Genomic DNA, 22,469 nt, shown 5'->3' on the forward strand with positions numbered 1-22,469 from the left:
AACAAGAGCATCAGAAATTATGTGGATGTATGCAGATAGGATGCATATTTGTTGAAGTTATGGACCCATTCGACAAAAGGTTCAGAGCTGCGAGAAGACCTTTAAAAAATTTTAGATCCACTATTCGTAGAACACGATCCCTATGCAGTATAAGCTGCCATACCCAAATCATTTTAAAGCTATTTGTTGTGTGTATGACAAATTTCTATTAAAAAAATAGTTTTTCTCAGATTCTACTTTTGAAAAACATTAATATTGCAATTATACCACTACTCACACTAAAACTCTGATCATTAACTCCCCAAAATATGTATCAAAAATCAAAAATATTTCAATGAACTTAAAATATGTTAGTACAATGTAACACAATCGACTGCGTAACATTTTTCAGACACCAAATATACATTTTTCATTCGAACATACTTGACCACTCCAACTCCTAAAATAATTTAAATTTGAGCTACAGGATACGAATATTCTCAGTCAAAATAATATCAGATTTGTTATTTATTATCTACGAGTAATTACAATAGGATGTGGGACTCTTGCGTAATTGTGATAAAATAACGAGGAAGGAAATATGAACCACCGTATACCTACCCCCTTTTGTACATCTTGAAAAAAAGGAAACTTAATATGATTGATTATAAAAAGTCAAAAATACTTCTTCTCCTTCTCTTTTTATTAGTAATCACATTTGCTTACTTAAGATAATAGAAAATAATATAAAAGAAACTTTCTTCTTTGTCTTTCAAACGAATTCAATAGTTTTTTTTTTTTTCAATACTAACAACTCAAAACTTATGGCACTCATAACTTTTATTTACAAGAAATCACTTGAAACGAAGTTCAACCAACATTATAAGATAGTTGGAAATATCTTAGGTATTTGTACTATATTATTTTAATTTTATGCAGTAAGGACTATATTTTAACTGCTTTCAAAGATCTCCAAAATATCACTAAACAACAGACATAGCATGGTGTCTCAAATATTTTTAACCAATTACTCAAGAGCCACATTTATTATTTATACCATTAATAGCGAAGAAAAATCAACACATCAAGTTACATTAGATTATCTAATATGGCAACATTTAATAAATAAAATTGTGGACAAACAGAAAACAGTCCAATAGTGAAGCTTATTGAGAACTCTACCGTACTAAGAAAATTTTACAAAATTACAGTCTATATCTTGCGATGCCAGTAAAAGTCGAACTTATTTGAAAATTATTTTAATTAACTTTTAAAATCTTGATACTAATAAACTAAATGACGAAACAAATATAATAAATTACTATAATAGATAAAAGTTTTATAAAAGTTAATATCTTACATTTTGACAAATATAAATTCGCATAAAACATTAAAAACAAAATTAAGACATATAAGAATTTTACGAAATAAAAAGTAAAATCGACAATTACTGTCATCGCTTATAAAACCCTACCAAAATCGAAAATTCCAAATTTTCAAATCACATCATTACTTACATCTATTTACAATAAAATTGGGATAGAATTAACTGGTGCTATCAGACTTGGCCGACTCACTCTCCTCGGTGATGGTGATCATGGGAGGATTGTCGAAGCTGCTCACATCCGAAGACATTTCATTTGTGAGCTTCTCGAATTTAGGAGATCCAGACTGAATGACTTCCTTGACTGCTTCATACGTATCCGTCGTTATGACCGGTAATGATGCTCTCTTACCTTTTTGTGTATCTTTCGAAAGATCTTCGATAATCTTCTCCGCGTCTTTAACTTCAGGCTCATCTTGTATAGTAGGGGGCAAAGTTTCGGCTCTATTAAAAGTTTTAACTTTATTATCAATTTTTTCTGGTATTGGTACAGCAACGCCGTTTTCCATTTTCTTTTCTCTCAAATCGTGCAAGTGTTGTATACTGTACTCTCTAGCTTGTACGTCTGATAATAACGGCCCGTCGGTTGATCCTTCAATACTGTACCCGGGACCGTGCAACATTTCATTACCAATTATGGAATCTTGTTTAAAAATAGCTGCTGTTACTACTGGTTTGTCGGGGTCTGTAGGTGTTTTACCGATGAGGGGTTCTTGAGAATTATCGTGGACTATCGCATCAGCTATATCGTCTTTAGAAGTATCGTAACCAGCGTACACTGGGTAGCCAAATGGACCTTGGTCGTAGCCCATTTGGCTACTGTACGAGTAGCTGATATTATGTGAACCGATAGAGGACATGCTGAGGTCAGATATTGATAGTCCTGTACTTGACAGCGCTAAAGCCTTTCTTTCAAATTTTCCACTGCTACGTTCGCTATCCTCCTCAATAATAATCTTTCTTTCCAGCTCTTCGGGGACACGGTGAATCAAAGCTTGATTGGTAGATATTTGAGGGTCGTGAGGTGGGGAGTTCTGAAGTGATTTGCTTGGTCTGTAAGCGGTTGATTGCTGAACTTCTACTACGAATATGCCATCGTTGTCAGGAGAGTACTTCATTTTCGTCTCGCGCCCATTTTTCGTGATATCCTGGAAGCAATAAATGCTTGTATCATATATATTATGCATTTAAATAAATTATGTAATCATCGTGTCAAAGAATTGTGTGATCACGATGTCAAAGAAAGAGTGATATAAGACGTTATTAACAATAACTCAAATTATTATTGCTCTTAAAGTAAAAGATGCTGTAAATTACGAATCTCTCGAATATGGATGATTTTAATCAATAATAAGATTACATTTCTCTCCTCCGTCTCTACGATGAGGTGATTGTTCTTAAGGGTCATGGTGAAGATAGAACCATTAGCAGGTGGCGTGTCCGCATCCGTACCACCTTCGTCTGAAGATTTTAGCTGAAAAAAAAATGTAGGAGTCAAGTTTAGCTAAGTAAGACTTAAGAAATGCAAAAAACACCTAGGAAAAGACATTACAACTAGTCTAATAGAGAATGTCGTTATCGACCTTTCTGCTATAGAAATACATATATTAAAGGCAAAGAGTTTCTTTGTTTCATTTACCACACTAAGAGAACAATAATAACAACAAGTGATAAGAACTTTGGAGGAGCTAGAGCCAGCAGTAGATGGGAATAGGCTAAAGCGAACTAAAAGGTAATAGAACTATTATATTATTGACACCTAACCATTTTCTTACGAATAGTGCAAAGACACAATCTAAAATTAAGTGATGCTTATAAACGAAACACTAAATTTGTCACTAAATCAAAAATCAGTTAAATAATCATAAACCAAACATACACCATTATTTATTTATTTATTTACAGAAATGTTGCGTTTGACATGTAAAGGCACCATTTTTCACTCATATATCTCATTATATATCATAATATCTTATACTCATAATATATAAGTGAAAATCTTTAGAAATGTGAACACTCTATAAATAAAGGGATATTAAAAAATACCTTTATACTTTGACCGTTTTCGTCTGATTCGAATTTACATCACTCGTAAGGAATGCAATCTAAAAAATGATTTAAACATATTCATAAACAGAATCCAAATGTGCTGTAATTCTTTTATTGCTCGATAGGGTTGCGTAAAATTTTAGTAAATAAAAAATGTAATTAATTTATTAGCAAAATATTCTGAAGGTTATATTCTCACATCCATTTAGTTAACGATGGCTTTCATACATGATAAATACATAATAATGAGATTGAAAAGAGTATTTCTTACTTACTATCTACCCAAAATATAAAATCGTTTTGCGATTGTGTTTTACGAAGGAAAGGAAAATTGGGCATTGATAGACAATAACTTTTTTTACCCTTTGTTAGTTGTAATCTTCCAAAGTATAAAATTTAAGTTATATAAATGTCCCAATATGTTATTAAAAAAAAATTACACGACTTTTAAAATTCGGTTAAGTTGGTTTCTATGTATGTCGAGTAAAATAAAACTCAAAGTGTCAACCCTAATACTAAGCCTGCATTACCTTAAAACGCAACGTAAAGGATCAAATTCTATTCGTCGCAGTACAACTAAAAGCTAACGACCCGATGATGACCTCTTCGCACACGTACTCATAATATAAAAAATGTAGCCATTGGTATTATAAGCGAAGTTAATGTATGTGTATTTTTTTTTAATTTTTTTGTCTGTTTGTAATGAATCAAGTCTAAATTAATTGAGCTGATTTTAAAGATTCTTTCACCAAGAGAGTGTTACGTTATCACTAAGTGACATAAGCTATATTTGAATTGAAAAATGTATATCTATATAAATAAAAAAAAACGAGTGTGCTTGTACCACACGACTGAAGTAAAACTTTCTATCTTCATTAACTTATATCTCCCTCTCAACTTCCGTTCGCCTCACCCGATCACACTTTTCGTAACGCTCTCGTCACGCATTCACCAGCTTACTCCCCAAGTCCCCAGCGCCTCAGGCGTAAAGAAGTTTTACTTCAAAAATGAACCACCGAGATGTAGATACCCGTACTTCTGGAAGGGGGCACCAAATTCATATTACTAACCTAACCTGGTATGGCATATGACATACATTTGTATTACCCATACAGATATTTTCCATCATCTGGGCATTTGTGCTTATCTATTGTGTGTGTGTTTTGGACACCGAAACAGGAGTAAACAATAGTGAAGAACGTTGACTGTGAGGCGTTTATTTAGTTTTCACAACAAATTTTTAGCGCCATTGCCAACCCTGGTGAGCCAGTATTGACTAAGCACGCTACACAAAGAATCAAGGTCTATTCGTCGCGGTACAGTGCTTTTCGCTTATGACCATACTTATAGCGCTAAAGAAGCATTAGTATTATTTGAAAAATGTTTTCATATTAAAAGTGATAAAACGCATAACTATATCAATATAAATGAATCGATGAAATGTATGTTCGTGCATAACTTCTGAACGATACCAAATTAGAAATATAAATTTTTGGTGTTTTTTTTTCATTTCCGGTATAGGTTTGTATAAAAGAAAATTGTAATAATACATTTATATGTAAAGTAACGAATAAATATGGCGTTATAAAGTTCGCCGAGTCAACTAGCACTAATATTCGTGCAGGCTTCAAAAGTACTGTTTAATTTTCATTTTATGAAACGTGTAATATTATTAAATTAATTAAGTATAGTTATCATGAAGATTCGGAATGTAGATTCTGAAAAGAAGAATCAATAAGAAACTTAATAGTTACTATTTTAAGAAACCGTCAATAATATATTGAACTAGTGTTCATGTTTCCTCTGTCCGTCCATATTTTTTTACACGATAAGTAATCACCAATATATTATACACTAAAACGTTCTCCTTGACACGCTGCATCTTACGGTATAAGTATTATTTCAATCGGTTCAGTAGTTTTCGCAGTATCACCGAACAAAAAAACCGGCTCTCCTTTTATTAGTATAGATTTTCAATCAATAAATACAGTCATATATCCTGCATGAAAAACATAGCCATTAAACCCACATATCTTTCGTTATTTATATAACATCCTTTGGCTATTAAATACTTTTTAATACAAACCTCAAATTCATTTATAGGCAATTTTAAAATCGTTTGTGGGTTTTTATTAATGTATGCGCATACATTGGTCCATAAAGGAAACGCTTACTTTTCGGAGGCGAAAACATGGAACAAATTTTAATTTTTAATTTGGTTATACCGTCTCGTATTTTACTCTTATCCATCTTTCAAAAATGTAAATAAAATTTGTAAGGTTCAAAGTGTTTATGTCATAGTAGCTTTTCAACCGTGACCCCGTGTAAATTACCCGATTTTCCCTATTCTTTTATCTGGCCCATGTCATATTATATTATACGTAACCTTCTTTTCGTGATAGAATTTTTAAGTTAGATCAAGATTTTTTCTATTCATTCATCACAAACAGACAAAAAATTAAAACTTTATTATATATAGTATTAGTATAGACTAATGACTTGATGTGTCGGATCAGTTACCGCTACAAAGGTCCATGTACGTTGTTTAAAATGTAGATAATATATGCAAAGCGAATATCATCCTAAAGTCTCGTCTTAAAAATATTTATATCAATAAAATATTAGAGGTATGCCGCAGTATATTCACCTCGGAAAAAACTTCAAAGAAGAGAATTCTCTCAGTCTCCATTCTTCTCTCAAGAATTCTTTATCTCAAAATTGCAATGTCTTCCTTTAGTCTAGTTATATTAACATTTTACAAAACATCCATTTTCGAACCACAATTAGTAACGTGTGTTTTATTATTCCGAAATTTAGTTAACGTAATATGCAATATATGCAAAATACGATTACAAATAAAGCAATGATTCTTAATTACGAATAGTGGCTTTATTTCAATAAATAGCTACAGTTTCTGCCCGAAAAACGGTGTTTTTTGGCAGCACATTTTTGTTGTCAAAAACAATGCTGAGGCAGTAACCTATATGGCCTTTTCTATTGCAGTCTATGAGTTCACTGATCTTTAATTTTTTTTATCGTATTGTTATATGTTATTATATTTTAGTACTTCTAGTTTATAAATTATAAACTGTCTATGGTTTTAGTAATAAAAAAGTTTTCATTCATTCTTTCTTTATTTAATAAAACAAGATAAAAATATAATAAAGAATTATAAAATAAAAAAATTAAGTTTTGATATCGATAAATAATTTATATACGTTAATTTAATAAAAGAGATTTTTAAAAGATAAAAACATTATTTTAAACTTGATTTCGAACCAAAATGATTTGATGAATAGTAATTTGATGTCATTAACATTTGGTCAGTTTACGGAATTTTTAAATACATTATTATATGCTTGTAACATCCGAGTTCAACATATTGTATTATACAATATCGTTTACATACAATTAGTTAACTATTTACATAACAAAATGTAAACAAAGAACTAAATAATAACTACGTTGAATGATAGCATACATCAAAAAAAAAAAAAATTAAAAATCACATTGTATCTAATGAAGGTAGGTATGTATTTTTATTTTATTTTTATTTTTTTGTTTTCGTTCTTTGTTTGAAAAGTTCTAAATTTAATTTATAGTAAGAATACAATTAAATTCTAAAAAGCATATATTCTTGTCATTAAATTAATTAACTTTTAAAGTCAATGCTCTAAACCTAAACATGGAAATTCCAACTCCTAAACAAAGAACATTATTCATCAATCGTAACTTTAATCCTAATTAATATACAGTCCGAAAAGTCAACAAAAACTTGCATAAATATACTAGAAAACGATGTGTCATCGTGTTATTGACTCGTATTTTTAAATACAATTATATGGAGTTGTTTATTAGGTCTGAAAGTCACCTTCCTAGGCGGTCTAAGTGCGGGGTCGACGGCCGGTCGACGCCCGCGCACATTTCGGCCATCTTTTCTCCCCGCCCGCAGCCTCCGGCGATCGCGTTGCGCTTTTTAGATGTACCTACGCTTGCCGTACGAATATCTAACGACAGGACAGCGGTGTTTGTGGAGACTTACTTCTTGTATCGTTTTTTTTAATTTTATTTTATTTTATTATTTACAACACTAGCAGTACCCGCGACTTCGTTCGCATGGGACTATACGCAGTGTAAGCACTATCTGGATACTTATTTTATCTAACTATCTTAATTTAGTATCATATAAATAGCTCAATGCACTATGAAAAAGTTATTTTGAAATCACAAACAGATACTTCATTTTTATTTATATGTATACTACATCTAAGGGTGTAAAGGTCAAAATCAAAATCAAAAATAGCTTTATTCAAATAGGCTCCAAGAGCACTTTCGAATCGTCATTTTACAAATTAAAACTTTAAAAACAAATTATTATTTTTGTAAAATTGGGTCTAGAGTACATTTCTAATACTTATTATAATTTGACTAGCTGACCCTACAAAAATTTGTTTTGCCATATATGTTATTAACCCCTCTTAATCCCCCCCCCTCCAATTTACGGGTATGAAAACAAGATGTTGGCCGATTCTCAGACCTACCCGATATGCACACAAAATTTTATAAAAATCAGTCCAGTCGTTTCGGAGGAGTATTTTAACTAACATTCTGACAGGAGAGTGTTATATATAAGACAAGCTCCATAGCGCAGAAGCAGGAAAACAACAACAAGAACTCTCTTCCCACGAGTTGTGACTACTGTTTATCTAAGATCGTGGGTATGTTAGACATGTTATAATAATGTATTAAACCAATAATTAGACAAAAATGTTATACATGGACACTAACTTAATTTTACAATTAAATATATTTTTGTTTCGGAGTATTAACTATCAAAACTCCCATAATATTTGTTCAATTTTTCATGTCGATTAGTGGCTTATTGGCTAAGTGTCGACTAACATCTTAAAAAAACTCTAGTTTAACTACTGTAAGCGTTAAGCGTTAATTGTTAGGAAGTCTTAAAGCCGGAAGCCTTACCTACCAGTCTAGGCCTCAATAAATATACTTGAAACCGTATGCAGTATGTTTAAATTAGTAATAAAAATAACAAAACAAACAAGCATTAAAATACACGCAATAAAAAACGTTAAAAAGAAAAGGCATTTAAATAAAGAATCTTAAACTCTATCTTTACGAAAAACTCGACATCGCATCTAAAGATCTTATCTTTTATCTTCAATTCCGATGGAGGATTGTTTCCTCTCCATGCCCCCCCTGTCCCTCCCAATTCGGCTCAGTACATTGCACTACAACACCAGTTTGACTAGATTTCTGGCAACCCGCCCCACCGGGCCACTGGCGAATTCTTTTATGAGTTTTTGACGACTTAGGCTTTTTTTTCTTCCTCTCGAGACTACGTGCTCGGTTATTATAATATTGGGATTAATTTAGTCACTTTTTAAATTTCGAATATGCTTTATTTATTTTTTAAATTGCTTGTTTTTTTGTTCTTTTCTGCGTACTGTACGCTTGAGTTTAATTTGTTTGAACAAAACATTCCGGTTTTTTTTTTAATTTACTTTTTAAGTGCAATAAAACTTGAAAAGAGTTTATATAATTACGAAATTATATTTAATCATTATTAATGCTAAAAAGACACATGAGAGATTTTTTCTTTATAAATAGAGAAAAATCAATTCTGAATAACAATAGTGTTTTAGAAATACTTTTAAAATAGTCATATTTTTGCTAACCCATTAGCGCCGGAATTATTTTCATTTTATTTTTTTACTGTACAAAACTTTTTGAAATACATGTTTTATAATATGTTCAAAGTGAAATTTAAATTATGGTAAAAAGTTCCAACAAAATTAATTACTTTGTAATTACAGCCCGTGATCATATGGACACGCTAGGCAAAACACAACGATTTTTTGTTGTTTCTTATTATACTTATAAATTGCAAACATTAAATTTATACACGAATAAACGACAAAAAATATTACAATTATTATATATCACACTTATTTAGAATGAAAATAAACTAAACAATTTATACGTAGCCCTACATGACACTTCATACATTTAATTTTTACAGTTCTTTTGCATGTAGCTCAGCGATATCCACGCCTATTGCAAAGTCTACCAATTGTCACAATACATATATCTGCACTTACTTTTATCAGCTACTATCTAAATTGGAGAAGGTGTGGTGGTTTTCATACTATTCTAAATAGGCAGGAACAATATAACGAAGAAATTCGTACTGGTAAATGATATTTCTCTTTTTTTTTTATCACAACTCAAGAATTTACCATAGTAATTATAAATATAATATTTATATATTTTTTATTCAGGTGTTCATGATATTAAACGGGACCGAAGGCTTAACGTGCTCTCTGAGGCACAGTGGGAAGACCCATAAAGACTAACCAGACCAGAAATAAATATTTGTATAAACACAAATATCCACTCCGAGTGGGAATCGAATTCGCAACCGTCGGTGTTTAGGCCCCGACGACACGGCACACACACCATTACACCAGAGACAAAAGACCATTACCAAAGACTTTTTATTTAAATAAGTTACTCGGCTTAAAAGTTCAAAAGCTTCCAGCAAGCTATGACTTCACAACATTCAAGTAAATCTTGCTTATTTTCGTTTTTAATATGTTTAAAGAAAATCTGTGAGATTAATAAATTGTCATTGTAGAGATGAAAATATTTTTCTTATAAATAAAATTTATTTAGTTTCGAACTCAATTTACTCAACTCGGTTTTATTTCACCTTTTATCTTAATTGTTTTTCTCAACTATATTATTTACTAGCTGTGCCCGCGATTTCGTCCGAATGGAAATTAAAAAAAAAAATTTCAGTTCGCAAAGTTATAAAATAAATAAATTTCTAAAATAAAAGTAGCCTAAGTTACTCCTTATTATATTAGTGGTCTAGCCGTTTCAGAGATTAGCCGGAACAAACAGACAGACAGACAGTTAAAATTGTAAAAAAATGTTGTTTTGGTATATGTAGGTACCGTGTATACATCCTTATGCATTCAGTAAAAAGCGGTTAGTATAACAGACACTCCAATGTTATTTATTTGTATAGATTATGTTATCAAAAGTACTATTACAAAATCAGCTATTCCCGCGAACTTCGTACCATATACCGTATATAGGTATGTATGTATAGGGATAGTGCGGTTATTAATACTATCTCGTTGAAATTAATAATAATAATAAGCTTTATTTCAATAATCAATTTCAACAAATGGTATCAATTACATAATTTACTTATGCAAAGGGCTAAGTGTAAATGTATATACATTTAAAAAAACTGAGTTGAGATTGAACACCCTATACGGATTATAAGTATAATATTATGTGTTGAGGATGATCAGCTAACCTCCCCCATGATACAATATAAAATTGTGGCACAAGTTCTATATGAAACTGTAGACGTTAAGAAATTAATCCTTAATTAATTCTAAGTACTCGATAATATACACAGAAATTGTTTATTATCTCAGTGTTGATATAAATATTTTTTTTCTTTCATGCAAAAACTAATGAACCAAATAACATGAAATTTGATATGTACATAGGTGACATACAATGTAACAGACGGGCTACTTTTTGTCTTAATACTCCTACAGGATTGCAAGTTACACGGGTAATGTCGACACCAGCAATTTATATTAAACTAACTCATAAAAGTGAACTTTACAATAGAGGCTTATAAAAGGAAAAAACGTGATACCTTTTATATTAATTAAGAAACTTATTTGAAATTTGGTATCCTTAATAGTTAATTTATTCATTGCAATTTCACAATTTTTATTATGACAAAAAAAGCACATTTATTCAAGTTGCATTAAGAAAAGCAACTTATCGAAAATTCGAGTTGGCGTTGTATAAATTGTTGGTGTCGAAATAACGAAGCATGCGCTACGCACACTACGCTATACTCACACAAACGCGCTTATCTCAGGAGCTACTAGTGCAAATATAAATATAATAAATAATAACAAATCGTATAAAACATTTAAACGTAATCAAGAATCATACTTAATAATTATTATTTTTTAATTTTATTTATCGTTATTTTTAATAAGGTTTAGTTGTTTTGATTTTATCGCTAAATAATAGCGGATTTTGAAAGAAATTTCTGTGTAAAGTACTAAAGATTTTGTTTTATATTATATAATAAATTAAAGTCCGTATTTAGAGGCAAGTTTACGAGTCGCTGTAGATATGGTCGGTCGTAAATGCAAAAAAACTTTTACGAGCAACTTTGTTAAGAAATTAAAAAATTAGACCCGGTATGCGAAGACAAGCAAAAGTATTTACTTTACTTGGTTTTTTTTTTATTATTTCATTTATTGTACTAACATTTTTTATATTTGTATATATTGAAAAAAATTATTTTTCAAATATGCATTTATTGATGACATTGCAAGTTATTGGCGATAGTTTTTATTTTACTAAATTTACTATTTTGTAGTTCTTTTTTTTTTGGTAAAAATTTTATTTTTTCCAGACAATGTACATAAATATACGATATTTCATATTTCGATGTTAAATTAAAGAAAACAATTACACATCGCATAAAAAGGGTCATGCAATTGTTACATAGTCTATACTAGTTCGCTACGTCTAATTCTAGTCTACGGTAGTTGCTACGACTACGCCTAGCCCACAATACTCCGCTACGAGTGTGTCTAGTCTACGGTATCTGCTACGAAGATTTGTCTACGCTAGTTTGCTACGTTTTTGTCTAATCCACGCTGTCTGCTACGACAAAATGTTTACGCTAGTGTGCTACGTATTCGTCTAGTCTACGCTATCTGCTACGACGTCTAGTCTACGCAGATCCGCTACGACCACATCTAGTTGTAGCACACTAGCGTAGACTAGACGTAGACTATTTTGTTGACTGTTTTCTACAAAATATTCCGTAAATGAAATGAAATGAAATAAAACATTTTTATTGCCATAAGGTGATAACCACTTAACGAAAGTCAAAATAATATAATATACAAAAAAAAAACTAAACAATAATAAAAGAAAGTTAAGGTAGAAAAAATAAAGAAAGAAAAAAATTAACATTATATAGTTAGGTACACTAAGTTAATATACCCAGTGTTATCAGCAACTTTAACTTAGTCAAAATCTCAAGTTACCCAAAAATTTCTAATGTGTCGGTAGACATTACCTTCCCATTTTATTCTCGGTTTTATTAAATGTTACAATAAAGAACATAAAATTCCCTAGTATAGGACGAAATAAAAAAAGCTGGAGGAAAAAACTCTCGGTACTTTTTTAAAAATTTAAAGTCACCACAAGATAAATACGCAATAGTAGACCATGAAACGACCAGGGCAAACACGAGACAGCCAATCGTGCATGCCGAAACCCGTATTATCATTTGAGTTGTAAAAGTATATCCTACTAAAAATTAAATAAGAATGAGAATAGTAAGTGAGTGAGTATTATTAAAGGAGTGGTTATTTAAAAATGAATTTTTGACAATGTAGCGATAGAATAAAAAATAATAAATAACAATTGTAGTTATATCATAATAAGGATAAAAAATACCGACCATAAAACTAGTATAAAAAACGCTATTACGTTCCGAGAATTACTGTTATCTTTAAACACTTATATATATTATCCATTCAATTAAGGTCGTACGCACACGCTCAGAAATGGTAGTATGATTGGTCGAAATAATTCAAATTTCGCGATAATGGCATTGCAGGGTTAAGGTGGAGTTACTCAAAATATTACGAAGTTAACCGAGCATGGATTTATATACTCTACAACGAACATTAGACTTTCTCAAGGATTCTCGACAAGGATCAAAGGCACGATAATTATATTTTGATATTAATTCCTACTTAGGTCAAAGCAAAACTAAAATTATTAATTTAGTTACTATATTTAAAAAATACTATATCAAGTATCATCCAACACAAGCATTAAGTTGCTTACTATAGGAACAGACGACCGTGTGTGTATATTAAAAAATAATAATAATATCCTACACAAAAATAAAATTAATAATTTTATTTTATTATTTTTATCTGAAAAAAAAACTATATTAGCATCAAGTGTTACCTACTACAAGTAAAAAAAATGTATTTCTACTTATGACCTAAAAATTAATAAATTTCATTTTATAATTATACTTATTTTATTTATTTTTTCACTTAATTGTACACCAAATAAGAAAAAAAAATAAGCAACATTAACAATAATTAATAGAAAAATGTACAAAAGGCAGCCTTATTGCTAAAAAGTAATTTCTTCCAGGCAACCTTAGGGCAAAAGAGATGATATATTGAAGGTGTAAGTAATATACTAATATTGTCATCAACTACGAGGTTATGACACTTAGTTTTAATAGAGTTATATAGAGTAACATACACATGTATTCGCATTTTAGTAGATGAATATAAAGTAGTTTATCAACGATTAAAGAGTAATAGATATACTAAGAGATTATAGAAATTATATATATATATACTAGCTGTGCCCGCGGCTTCGCCCGCGTTGATATCAGTGTGACACAAAGTTTTCCCAGCAAACTTTCAGTGAATATTATCAAAATCGGCTTAGCCGTTCCGTAAACCTTCCTCTTAAAGCCCTCTCTCCATTGGTGAAACCGCATGAAAATCCGTTCAATAGATTTTAAGGGAATCGATCACATACACTTTTGGGGACTTTGTTTTATAATACACTAACTGTTACCCGCAACTACGCTCGCATGGTTATGAAGATATGCATTACTATTAAGATGTTTAACGCAATTATTTTTTTATTTCAGTCACTTGAAATGCTTATCACACTGGGTAACTTTTTAAAAGCCACAATTTAGTAAAATTTAATAGTTATATTTATAAAAACTCTCTATACACCACATTTTTAGTTTTATTTTCAGGCTGCAGTATAAAAAACCTATCAGGCAAACTTATAGCTGTTGTAAATGTTTCATACAAACTATCAACCCCAATTACACCCCTTTAGCGGTGGAATATCGCAAAATCCGTTCTTAGCGGAAGTCTACTAACTATAATCTACCTCCCTGCCAAATTTCATCTTTGTCCATCCTGGATGGATGGGACCATCCAGCGATTTTTGAGTTCTCGCGATGAGTGAGTCAGTGACGTTTCTTTTTTATATATATACATTGCTAAGCATTATTTAGACAACTCCTCACCATCTATAGAGCATACATTTTAAATTTCAAGCCTCTTACTTTAAAATCATGGGGCTTTCACACAAACTTCCACGCCCCGTTTTATTCCCTTAGGGGTCGAATGTCGTAAAATCCGTTCTTAGCGGATGTTTACGCCCTATAAGGAACCTACCTGCCAAATTTCAAGTTTGTAGGTGTTATAGTTTCGGAGATTTCGTGATGAGTGAGTAAACCTACCATCCCCCGTTTTAACCCCAAAAAGGGGTTGATTTCTAAAGATACATTATTTGGACACCTTTTCACTATCTATAGAGCATACATTTTAAATTTCAAGTCTCTTAGTTCAAAAACATAGGACTTTCATACAAACTTGCAACCCCCGTTTTACCCCTTTAGGGGTCGAGTTTCGTAAAACCCGTTCTTAGCGGATGCCTACGTCTTATAAGGAGCCTACCTGCCAAATTTCAAGTTTGTAGGTGTTATAGTTTCGGAGATTTCGTGATGAATGACCTTTCGCGTTTATATATATTATAGATAGATAGATATACAATTTCGTTTTCTTGCTATATTATTTATGTTTAAGGAAACTGTGAACGAATAGTAGAAATTTAGAAATCTTAAAATTTTAAAGCAAGTTGCAGCAGTTTGCAGCAAACAAACTGAAATAAAACTACAATTAGTCTTAATTAGTCAAATATGTATTCTATACTCGTATATCTTAATTATATACACTAGAACTGCCAAAATATTCCTTGTCCTAGATAATCAAAGCCCATACGGTTTTGTGTTCAGTTGACTGACTCACATCTCGTTAGCTAACACGTGTTAATCACGTAAGCTGTTTTTCTTTCAAATTGAACCTCCCACGTTGAAAAATGGAATTAGGGTCTACCCTCTCATGTAATATTTACGCTAGGGTACACATTTTCGTATTTAATATTTGTATGTTTATTTTTTTTAAATCAACATGAGTTTTTTAATCGGTTTAAATGAGATTTGAATAATATTTTTCCTTTTTGTAAATGCGTCTATAATTCATATAATTACAGCAAACTAATTACAGCAGCTGGAGTAAATTACACTGTACTAGATTATGTAAGTAACAAAAGTATACGCGTTTAGTGACATTCTTTCTTATGCAGGATATATGAATGAATATTTCATTATTATTAAAAGGGGTTCTTACTTCTTTTTTTTCGGAAAAATCTACACTCCGAATCGATGTTAGCTTAATAAAAACATGATTAATAATATATTATTATCGATAAGAAGGGCTTTGTACTTTGTTAGGTTAGAATATTGTTATCTATCTATATATATTAATACGTGAAGTAATAACTTCGTACCCCTTTTTACGAAAATTGCGCGGACGGAGGAGTATGAAATTTCGCACACTTATAGGTTATATAGAGTAGGAGTGCAGAATGCCATTTTTTTTTCTAAATTATACATGAAAATATATTAATTCAATAAAAAAAACATTACACACACTACCATGTATTTGACACAGACACGCACTCTTTTGTTGATTGTCAAAGTCTGTAGTCCAATTGAAAAAATTAAAATAAAGGTTCTTTGTTTTCATATTTATTTATTTTTTTGGTTTTCTTTAATTTAAATTTTTAAATATGGTCGAATTTCAACCCCTGAGCGACCACTAGTTTTCTTTAATGCAATTCAAATTTTTCAATAAAGTATTAAGTGGATAAATAAATTAAATGATCAAAAATTATTGTATGGATTGTAAAACTTCGTTCTGAAATGTGCTTTTGAATCCTATTTTAATAAAGATATTTTTGATTTCATTTGATTCATCTCAGCAATACTCGATATGTTCGAAGTGCGACGCTTCGTGTAACCGCATCATTAATGACGTTGAAATAAGGAGATATTTAGTAAAATCGTTTGGAAAGTTGAAGTGAATTAGCGATAATAGCTACACAAACTGTCGTGAATTTCTTCGAAAATATTTGTTATTTCGCTTTTAGTGACTAGTTTTAAGAATAATATTATAGTGAAATTTTTTAGTTTCTGATTGTTTGATAAGTTTTGGAGTAAAATTCGTGCGTAGTAAAGTAATAGATTAGATTTTATTTTAAAAGTTTTTTTAACCAGTATCTGTATTAAAATATATATTCCGACTTTTTAAAATTTTTTCGCTATTAATATTTAAACACATAAAAGTCAGACTCAGCTTTTTCGTTAGAATATATACAAGTTATAGAGAATGGTATCTGGTGGATTAAAACCTTAAATAATATAACAAACTTTTTACATCGGAATAAAATTATATTACAAAGTATTGAATTCTAATTACTAAGGATCGGATTCATATATATCTTATATGACACAGATATTTACTTACTAGATAATTATATATTTTTAAATACTTAAAACAACACAAACAAATAAAATAATAAAACTAAAGGAACAAAAAGAATATAGCTTGTCACACAAACAAATACATCACCATTCGTTAGCAAAGAATAAATTAAAAAAAAACACATGATAACAACCTTTGATTTTTCCTTGAAAACAAATTTCGTCGTAGTTCCGGCTAAAGTCATTTGAGCTTTGTCTCGCCTCTTTCAATACCAACCTGGATACCACACCACAACCAATTCTCAACCTTAATTCAATAATCATAGAGACTTATTGAATATTTTTGAATTGTTTTAAAAGGTTGTTGAAAGGCAAATACGATGAAAAATTTCTTAAGCGATTTACGTTTTTATGGCCATCGTAATAGCGTCTAGTTGAAATTTATTGAATGGCTATTTGAGGTTGTTTGAAACCGCAGTCTTTGTTATGGACTAACGGTAGATCTGGTTTGGAAATCCATGTATTATATTGAGATGTCTGACTACATTGAACGTGTATTGTGGGTGTAAATGAATATTTAGGTTACGACTTTCGGATGATTAGACTTTAAATATTTTGTATAGCGTGTTTTAATTTATGACTCTAACTATGTATTAATGAATTAAAATATTGTAATATTATTTTATTTAGTAATCAACATAAACATAATTATAGACCCCGCGTTGGCGCAATGGTCATAGCGCTGGTTTATGCCTGTTGCGCTGGCGGTTGCGGGTTCGAACCCCACACATGACAAAAATTTGTTTTGGTCATACATACGTTTGCCGTGGTCTGGGTGTTTTTGAAATCCTTGTGAGTCTCCCGTGCTTCGGGGAGCACGTTAAGCCATCGGTCCCGGTCACCTGATAGCGATCGTTACTCATAGTAGATAATATATCGGCCAACCCGCATGGAGCAGCGTGGTAGATTAAGCTCTGATACTTCTCCTACACGGGGAAAGAGGCCTATGCCCAGCAGTGGGATATTACAGGCTGAAGCGTATAAACATACTTACTTATAAAATACAAAAATATTAATTTTTACTCATTGTTAACTACTATTTACTAGCAACACGCGCTAACTACAGCTAGTAAACTATAAAATTTTAGCAGTTAAAATAACTGTTAGATTTTCTAAAATTTTTTAAAATTTTCCGTGTGATTTACTTAATTTTTATTTTACTAAAAACTTTCTACAGAGATTATTAAACTAATAAAAGCACATATACTAGAATTGACATTAACTGTATTATGAGTATTCTGCCTATTTTACTCTATAGGATAAAGATTGTACCTTAATTCTCAATATTGTTCGAATTTGGATGAAAAAATAACTCAACAATCCTTAGAAGGGTGTAAATCACCCACAAAACACAAAACGTTAGTACCACGACAAATATCTGTATGGACTACACAGATATTTGCCATGTGCAAAGATTGAACCTTTGCGTCGCTTGACAGAATTATTGAAAAATACATGTAAATAAATACATGTGAAAGCAAGCAGTATATCAGTTTTATAGTTATCAAGATAACTACAAAAAATAGCAGATTTTCACCAAATACAGTTTAAAACAATTATAATTTTGTAGCAACTAATTTGGAAACACTTCTAACTTTCGTTTCATAAGTTATGTTATTGATGCATAAAGTTCTTACGTTCTATAAGATATTGTGTGTACACAATATTTGTTTTATATTAATTGACTAGCTCGTTCGCGCAGTTTGTAGTGCTTTCTGTTCCGCGGGTTGCGGGTTTGATTCCTGCCCGAGTCTGGGTTTAATATTTGTATTTATATATTTATATGTGTATTATTTCTATAAATATTTATCAAAAAAAAATATTTGGCTAAAATAGTCGGCTTTTATCTATAACAAAAGCATTAAGTTGCTTACTTTGGGAACAGACGACCATGTGTGTGTATGTGTGTGAGAGAGAGAGAGTGTGTGTGTGAGCGTGTGTTTGTGAGATATATTTATTTATTGTTAATTTTATTACTATAATATTTTTATAGTAACTTTTGTTCAAGACCAAATCGTTAATGACGTGTGACGTCATAGTACACAATAAATTCAACAGACTGTCTTAGCCTGAAGGGAATCGGGTGTACTTTTAAGTAATAAGCATTATTTTTTTAAACGGTTTTATTTAGCTCACCCCGTTTGTTTTTTTATTTTTTCTTTATTTATTCTTGGGTCAAATTTAGTAATTCAAATTTCACCCTCTTCCTGTCAACCGATTAATCTGAAATTTTGTATACACTTTGGATTTTGGTGACAATACAATTATGTTTATTCATTATCATTATAAATTCAAGATGGTCGCCGCTACAAAATGGCGGATAATTTATGTTTTATTAATCCCATCAATATGGGTATCAAATGAAAGGGCTCAACAAGCAGAATACAATATACTATAAAAAATTGAAATCCAAGATGGCGGCCGCTACAAAATGGCGGATAACGTAGGTTTTATCGATTCCATCAATATGGGTATCAAATGAAAGGGCTCAACAAGCAGAATACAATATACTATAAAAAATTGAAATACAAGATGGCGGCCGCTACAAAATGGCGGATAAGGTAGGTTTTATCGATCCCATCAATATGGGTATCAAATGAAAGTGCTCAACCAGTATAATCAATGTACTATATAAAATTAAAATCCAAGATGGCGGCCTCTACAAAATGGCGGATAACTTAGGTTTTATCAATCCCATCAACATTTGTATCAAATGAAAGGTCTCAACAAGTAGAATACAATTTACTATGCAAAATTGAAATCTAAGCTCGCCGCCGCTACCAAATGTCTGATAACAATTTTTTATCAATCCCACCAATATGGGTATCAAATAAAAGGGCTTGACAAGAAGAATACAGTGCACTATACAACCTCAATATTTAAGATGGGCCTTGCAATAATGAAGCACTAAATGAATTAAACAGAATGCGAAATAAAAACTAAAAACTAGAAAATAAAAATAGGTAAAAAAACTTTTTAAGTTAAACGGTTTTATGTTAAACATACATTGCAATGTTTAAGATAAATGTACTAAAAACCAAAAAATAATAAAATAGATACAGTCGTGGGAATTATAAACATATGCATAGACTAGACTAAAATAAAACCGTGGGGCACGTCAATTGTCTACAAATTATCGACTTAATGTGCGATAGAAGAATCGTTTAATTCGTCGTTAAAATAGGCAGTTGGCCCGCAGACGGTGAGGAAATTACTTACTATTTTCTTGCTCATGGAAATTCCAATAGTTATACACTCCATGTAAATAAAAGAGATGTTTCAACTAGTTTATCGTTGGACATTCACACTGCTGGCTGGCGAGGAATCGTTTCACTGCTCGTAGTTTGTCTTTAATCGACAAAACATATGATAAAAGTACTACTCGCTCACCACTATGAAACCCTAAAACTCGCTATAATCGAGCTTGCTAGCTTGTTTCCACATTCTAGCCCTACTTATCACACGTCCATCGTTGTCGGTTGAACAACTGCCTAATTATAGTGTAACATTACAAAACAAACATTTTAATCAACGATTGTAGACAATTGACGTGCCCCACGGTTTTATTTTAGTCTAGTCTATGCATATGTTTATAATTCCCACGACTGTATCTATTTTATTATTTTTTGGTTTTTAGTACATTTATCTTAAACATTGCAATGTATGTTTAACATAAAACCGTTTAACTTAAAAAGTTTTTTTACCTATTTTTATTTTTTTACTCATACAGTCGAATTAATATTTCAAAACGGAAAACAAGATGCCCTTCGAGTCGAAACCCGTGTTGACATTTATGGCTACTGCGTGCTACTATGAATCATAGCGGGACTATGTAACTTATGGTACAGCTGGATTTTTGTAAAGTTATCTATAGAAATGGCGATTAATCATCGAAATGGGAAAATACAAAACGCACTGAAGCAACATGGTGTATTGAGCTCCGATCCTGCTCCTATCCGACGTGGAGAAATAGTCCTATGCTTAGCAGAGGAATGTTATAGAATGAATAAAATACAAAAATAGGACGATTTTTTGAAGTTATACTTCTTTTGGCAGGTCAGGGAAAATGATGAGAGTAAATCATTACGATGCGCGCGCACATTGTCACAAAAAAACCGACACCCTGAAGCTAGCTAGTCAACGAAAAAGAAGTTAGCAACGTGAAGCTAGCTAGCCAATGAAGTATAACTTCTTACGTGCGTACATAATTACACACACACACACACACTTTTTCAAATAAGAGGTACATAAATATTTCAAAGTGTATGTATAAAATAAATGAAGTAACAAATTCATTGCCCTTTATTATATAAGTCGGTACAGGTTTTCTATACGTCTGTATACATATGACCTTTCATCGAATATCTCTTTAAGAGCAATATATTCATGTTAGAGTGTTCGGTCGACGTTAACGAGAGAAAGCGCGCCTTCTCGGAAGCTGTGAGAGTCGGGCATAGATTTCAAAGCCAGCTTATTTAGGGAACTGTCATACTTAAGCATTGGAGCGAAGCGACTGCGAAGATATAGCTCACACTTTTAAGGGTAGCTAAGCTATGAGTACTTGTGACAATAACTCTACACAAACCTAATTTTAATTTGTAAAATGACGAATCATAAAGTGTTTTTAAAGATTACTTATCTTATATATAAAAAAATTCGTGTCACAATGTTAGTTACCATACTCCTTCGAAACGGCTGGACCAATTTTTATGAAATTTTGTGTGCATTACGGGTAGGTCTGAGAATTGCCCAACATCTATTTTTTATACTTTTCATACCCGGATTAATTAAGGGGTTAATAACGTACATGGCAAAACATCGTTTGCGGGGTCAGCTAGTATATAATAAATTTTGGTTTTGACTTTGATGTAACTGTTCTGTACTGAGCTACAAATATTTTTAATATTGGTTTAAAATCGTTTTTAAGACAGACCACATGCTATCAACTGTTTTTGTGTTACTGAACTGATTGTAAATTTTTATCAGAGATCACATAACGCCAGAATCGTCCCGTAAGTATTCTTTTGATATGAATGTAAAAAACTGATAGTTTTTGACATAAAATTCAACAGTAGCCAACATTCATAGCCAAAACAACATATCATATGGCTAATCGATACCAATGATTCCATATTCCCAGAACGTTGGAAGGTTACACGTGTCGTTCCAATACCTAAAAAAGGTGAAGGAACGACTATTGAGTCCTTTAGACCTGTGGCAGTACTGTCTACACCGGCGAAGGTGTTCGAAACAGTCATTCAGCGAAGTATAAAGGAACAGGTGGCTTCGTATCTATGCGATGCTCAGCATGGCTTTCGACCTGCACGAAACACAACCAGTAACCTTTTAAATGCCCTGACGTACATGGTTCCTCACGTTGATGCAGGGTTACAGGTAGATGCGGCCTACTTTGATTTTCGTAAAGCTTTTGACCTAGTTGATAACGACATTTTGCTATCAAAGATGGCTAAAATTGGCTGTACACCTAAGCTGCTTCAATTGTTCGCAAGTTACATGAAAGACAAAACAATA

At 31.5% G+C, this 22,469-nt stretch overlaps 1 protein-coding gene across 1 annotated transcript in view; it reads right to left on the bottom strand.

The window, feature by feature from the left end:
• Nucleotides 1-1,516: 1,516 nt before the first annotated feature.
• Nucleotides 1,517-22,469, bottom strand: part of LOC123656485 — a 59,001-nt gene continuing 38,048 nt past the window's right edge. Inside the window, exons 4-5 of the mRNA XM_045592162.1 lie at nt 2,724-2,837; nt 1,517-2,511 (exon numbers count right to left, since the gene is read on the bottom strand). Coding sequence (XP_045448118.1) covers nt 1,525-2,511; nt 2,724-2,837 — 1,101 coding nt within the window. The 3' untranslated portion in view covers nt 1,517-1,524. The remainder of the gene's footprint in view (nt 2,512-2,723; nt 2,838-22,469) is intronic.

Source organism: Melitaea cinxia, chromosome 9 (assembly GCF_905220565.1).
Source record: "Melitaea cinxia chromosome 9, ilMelCinx1.1, whole genome shotgun sequence".
Taxonomy (NCBI): Eukaryota; Metazoa; Arthropoda; class Insecta; order Lepidoptera; family Nymphalidae; genus Melitaea; species Melitaea cinxia.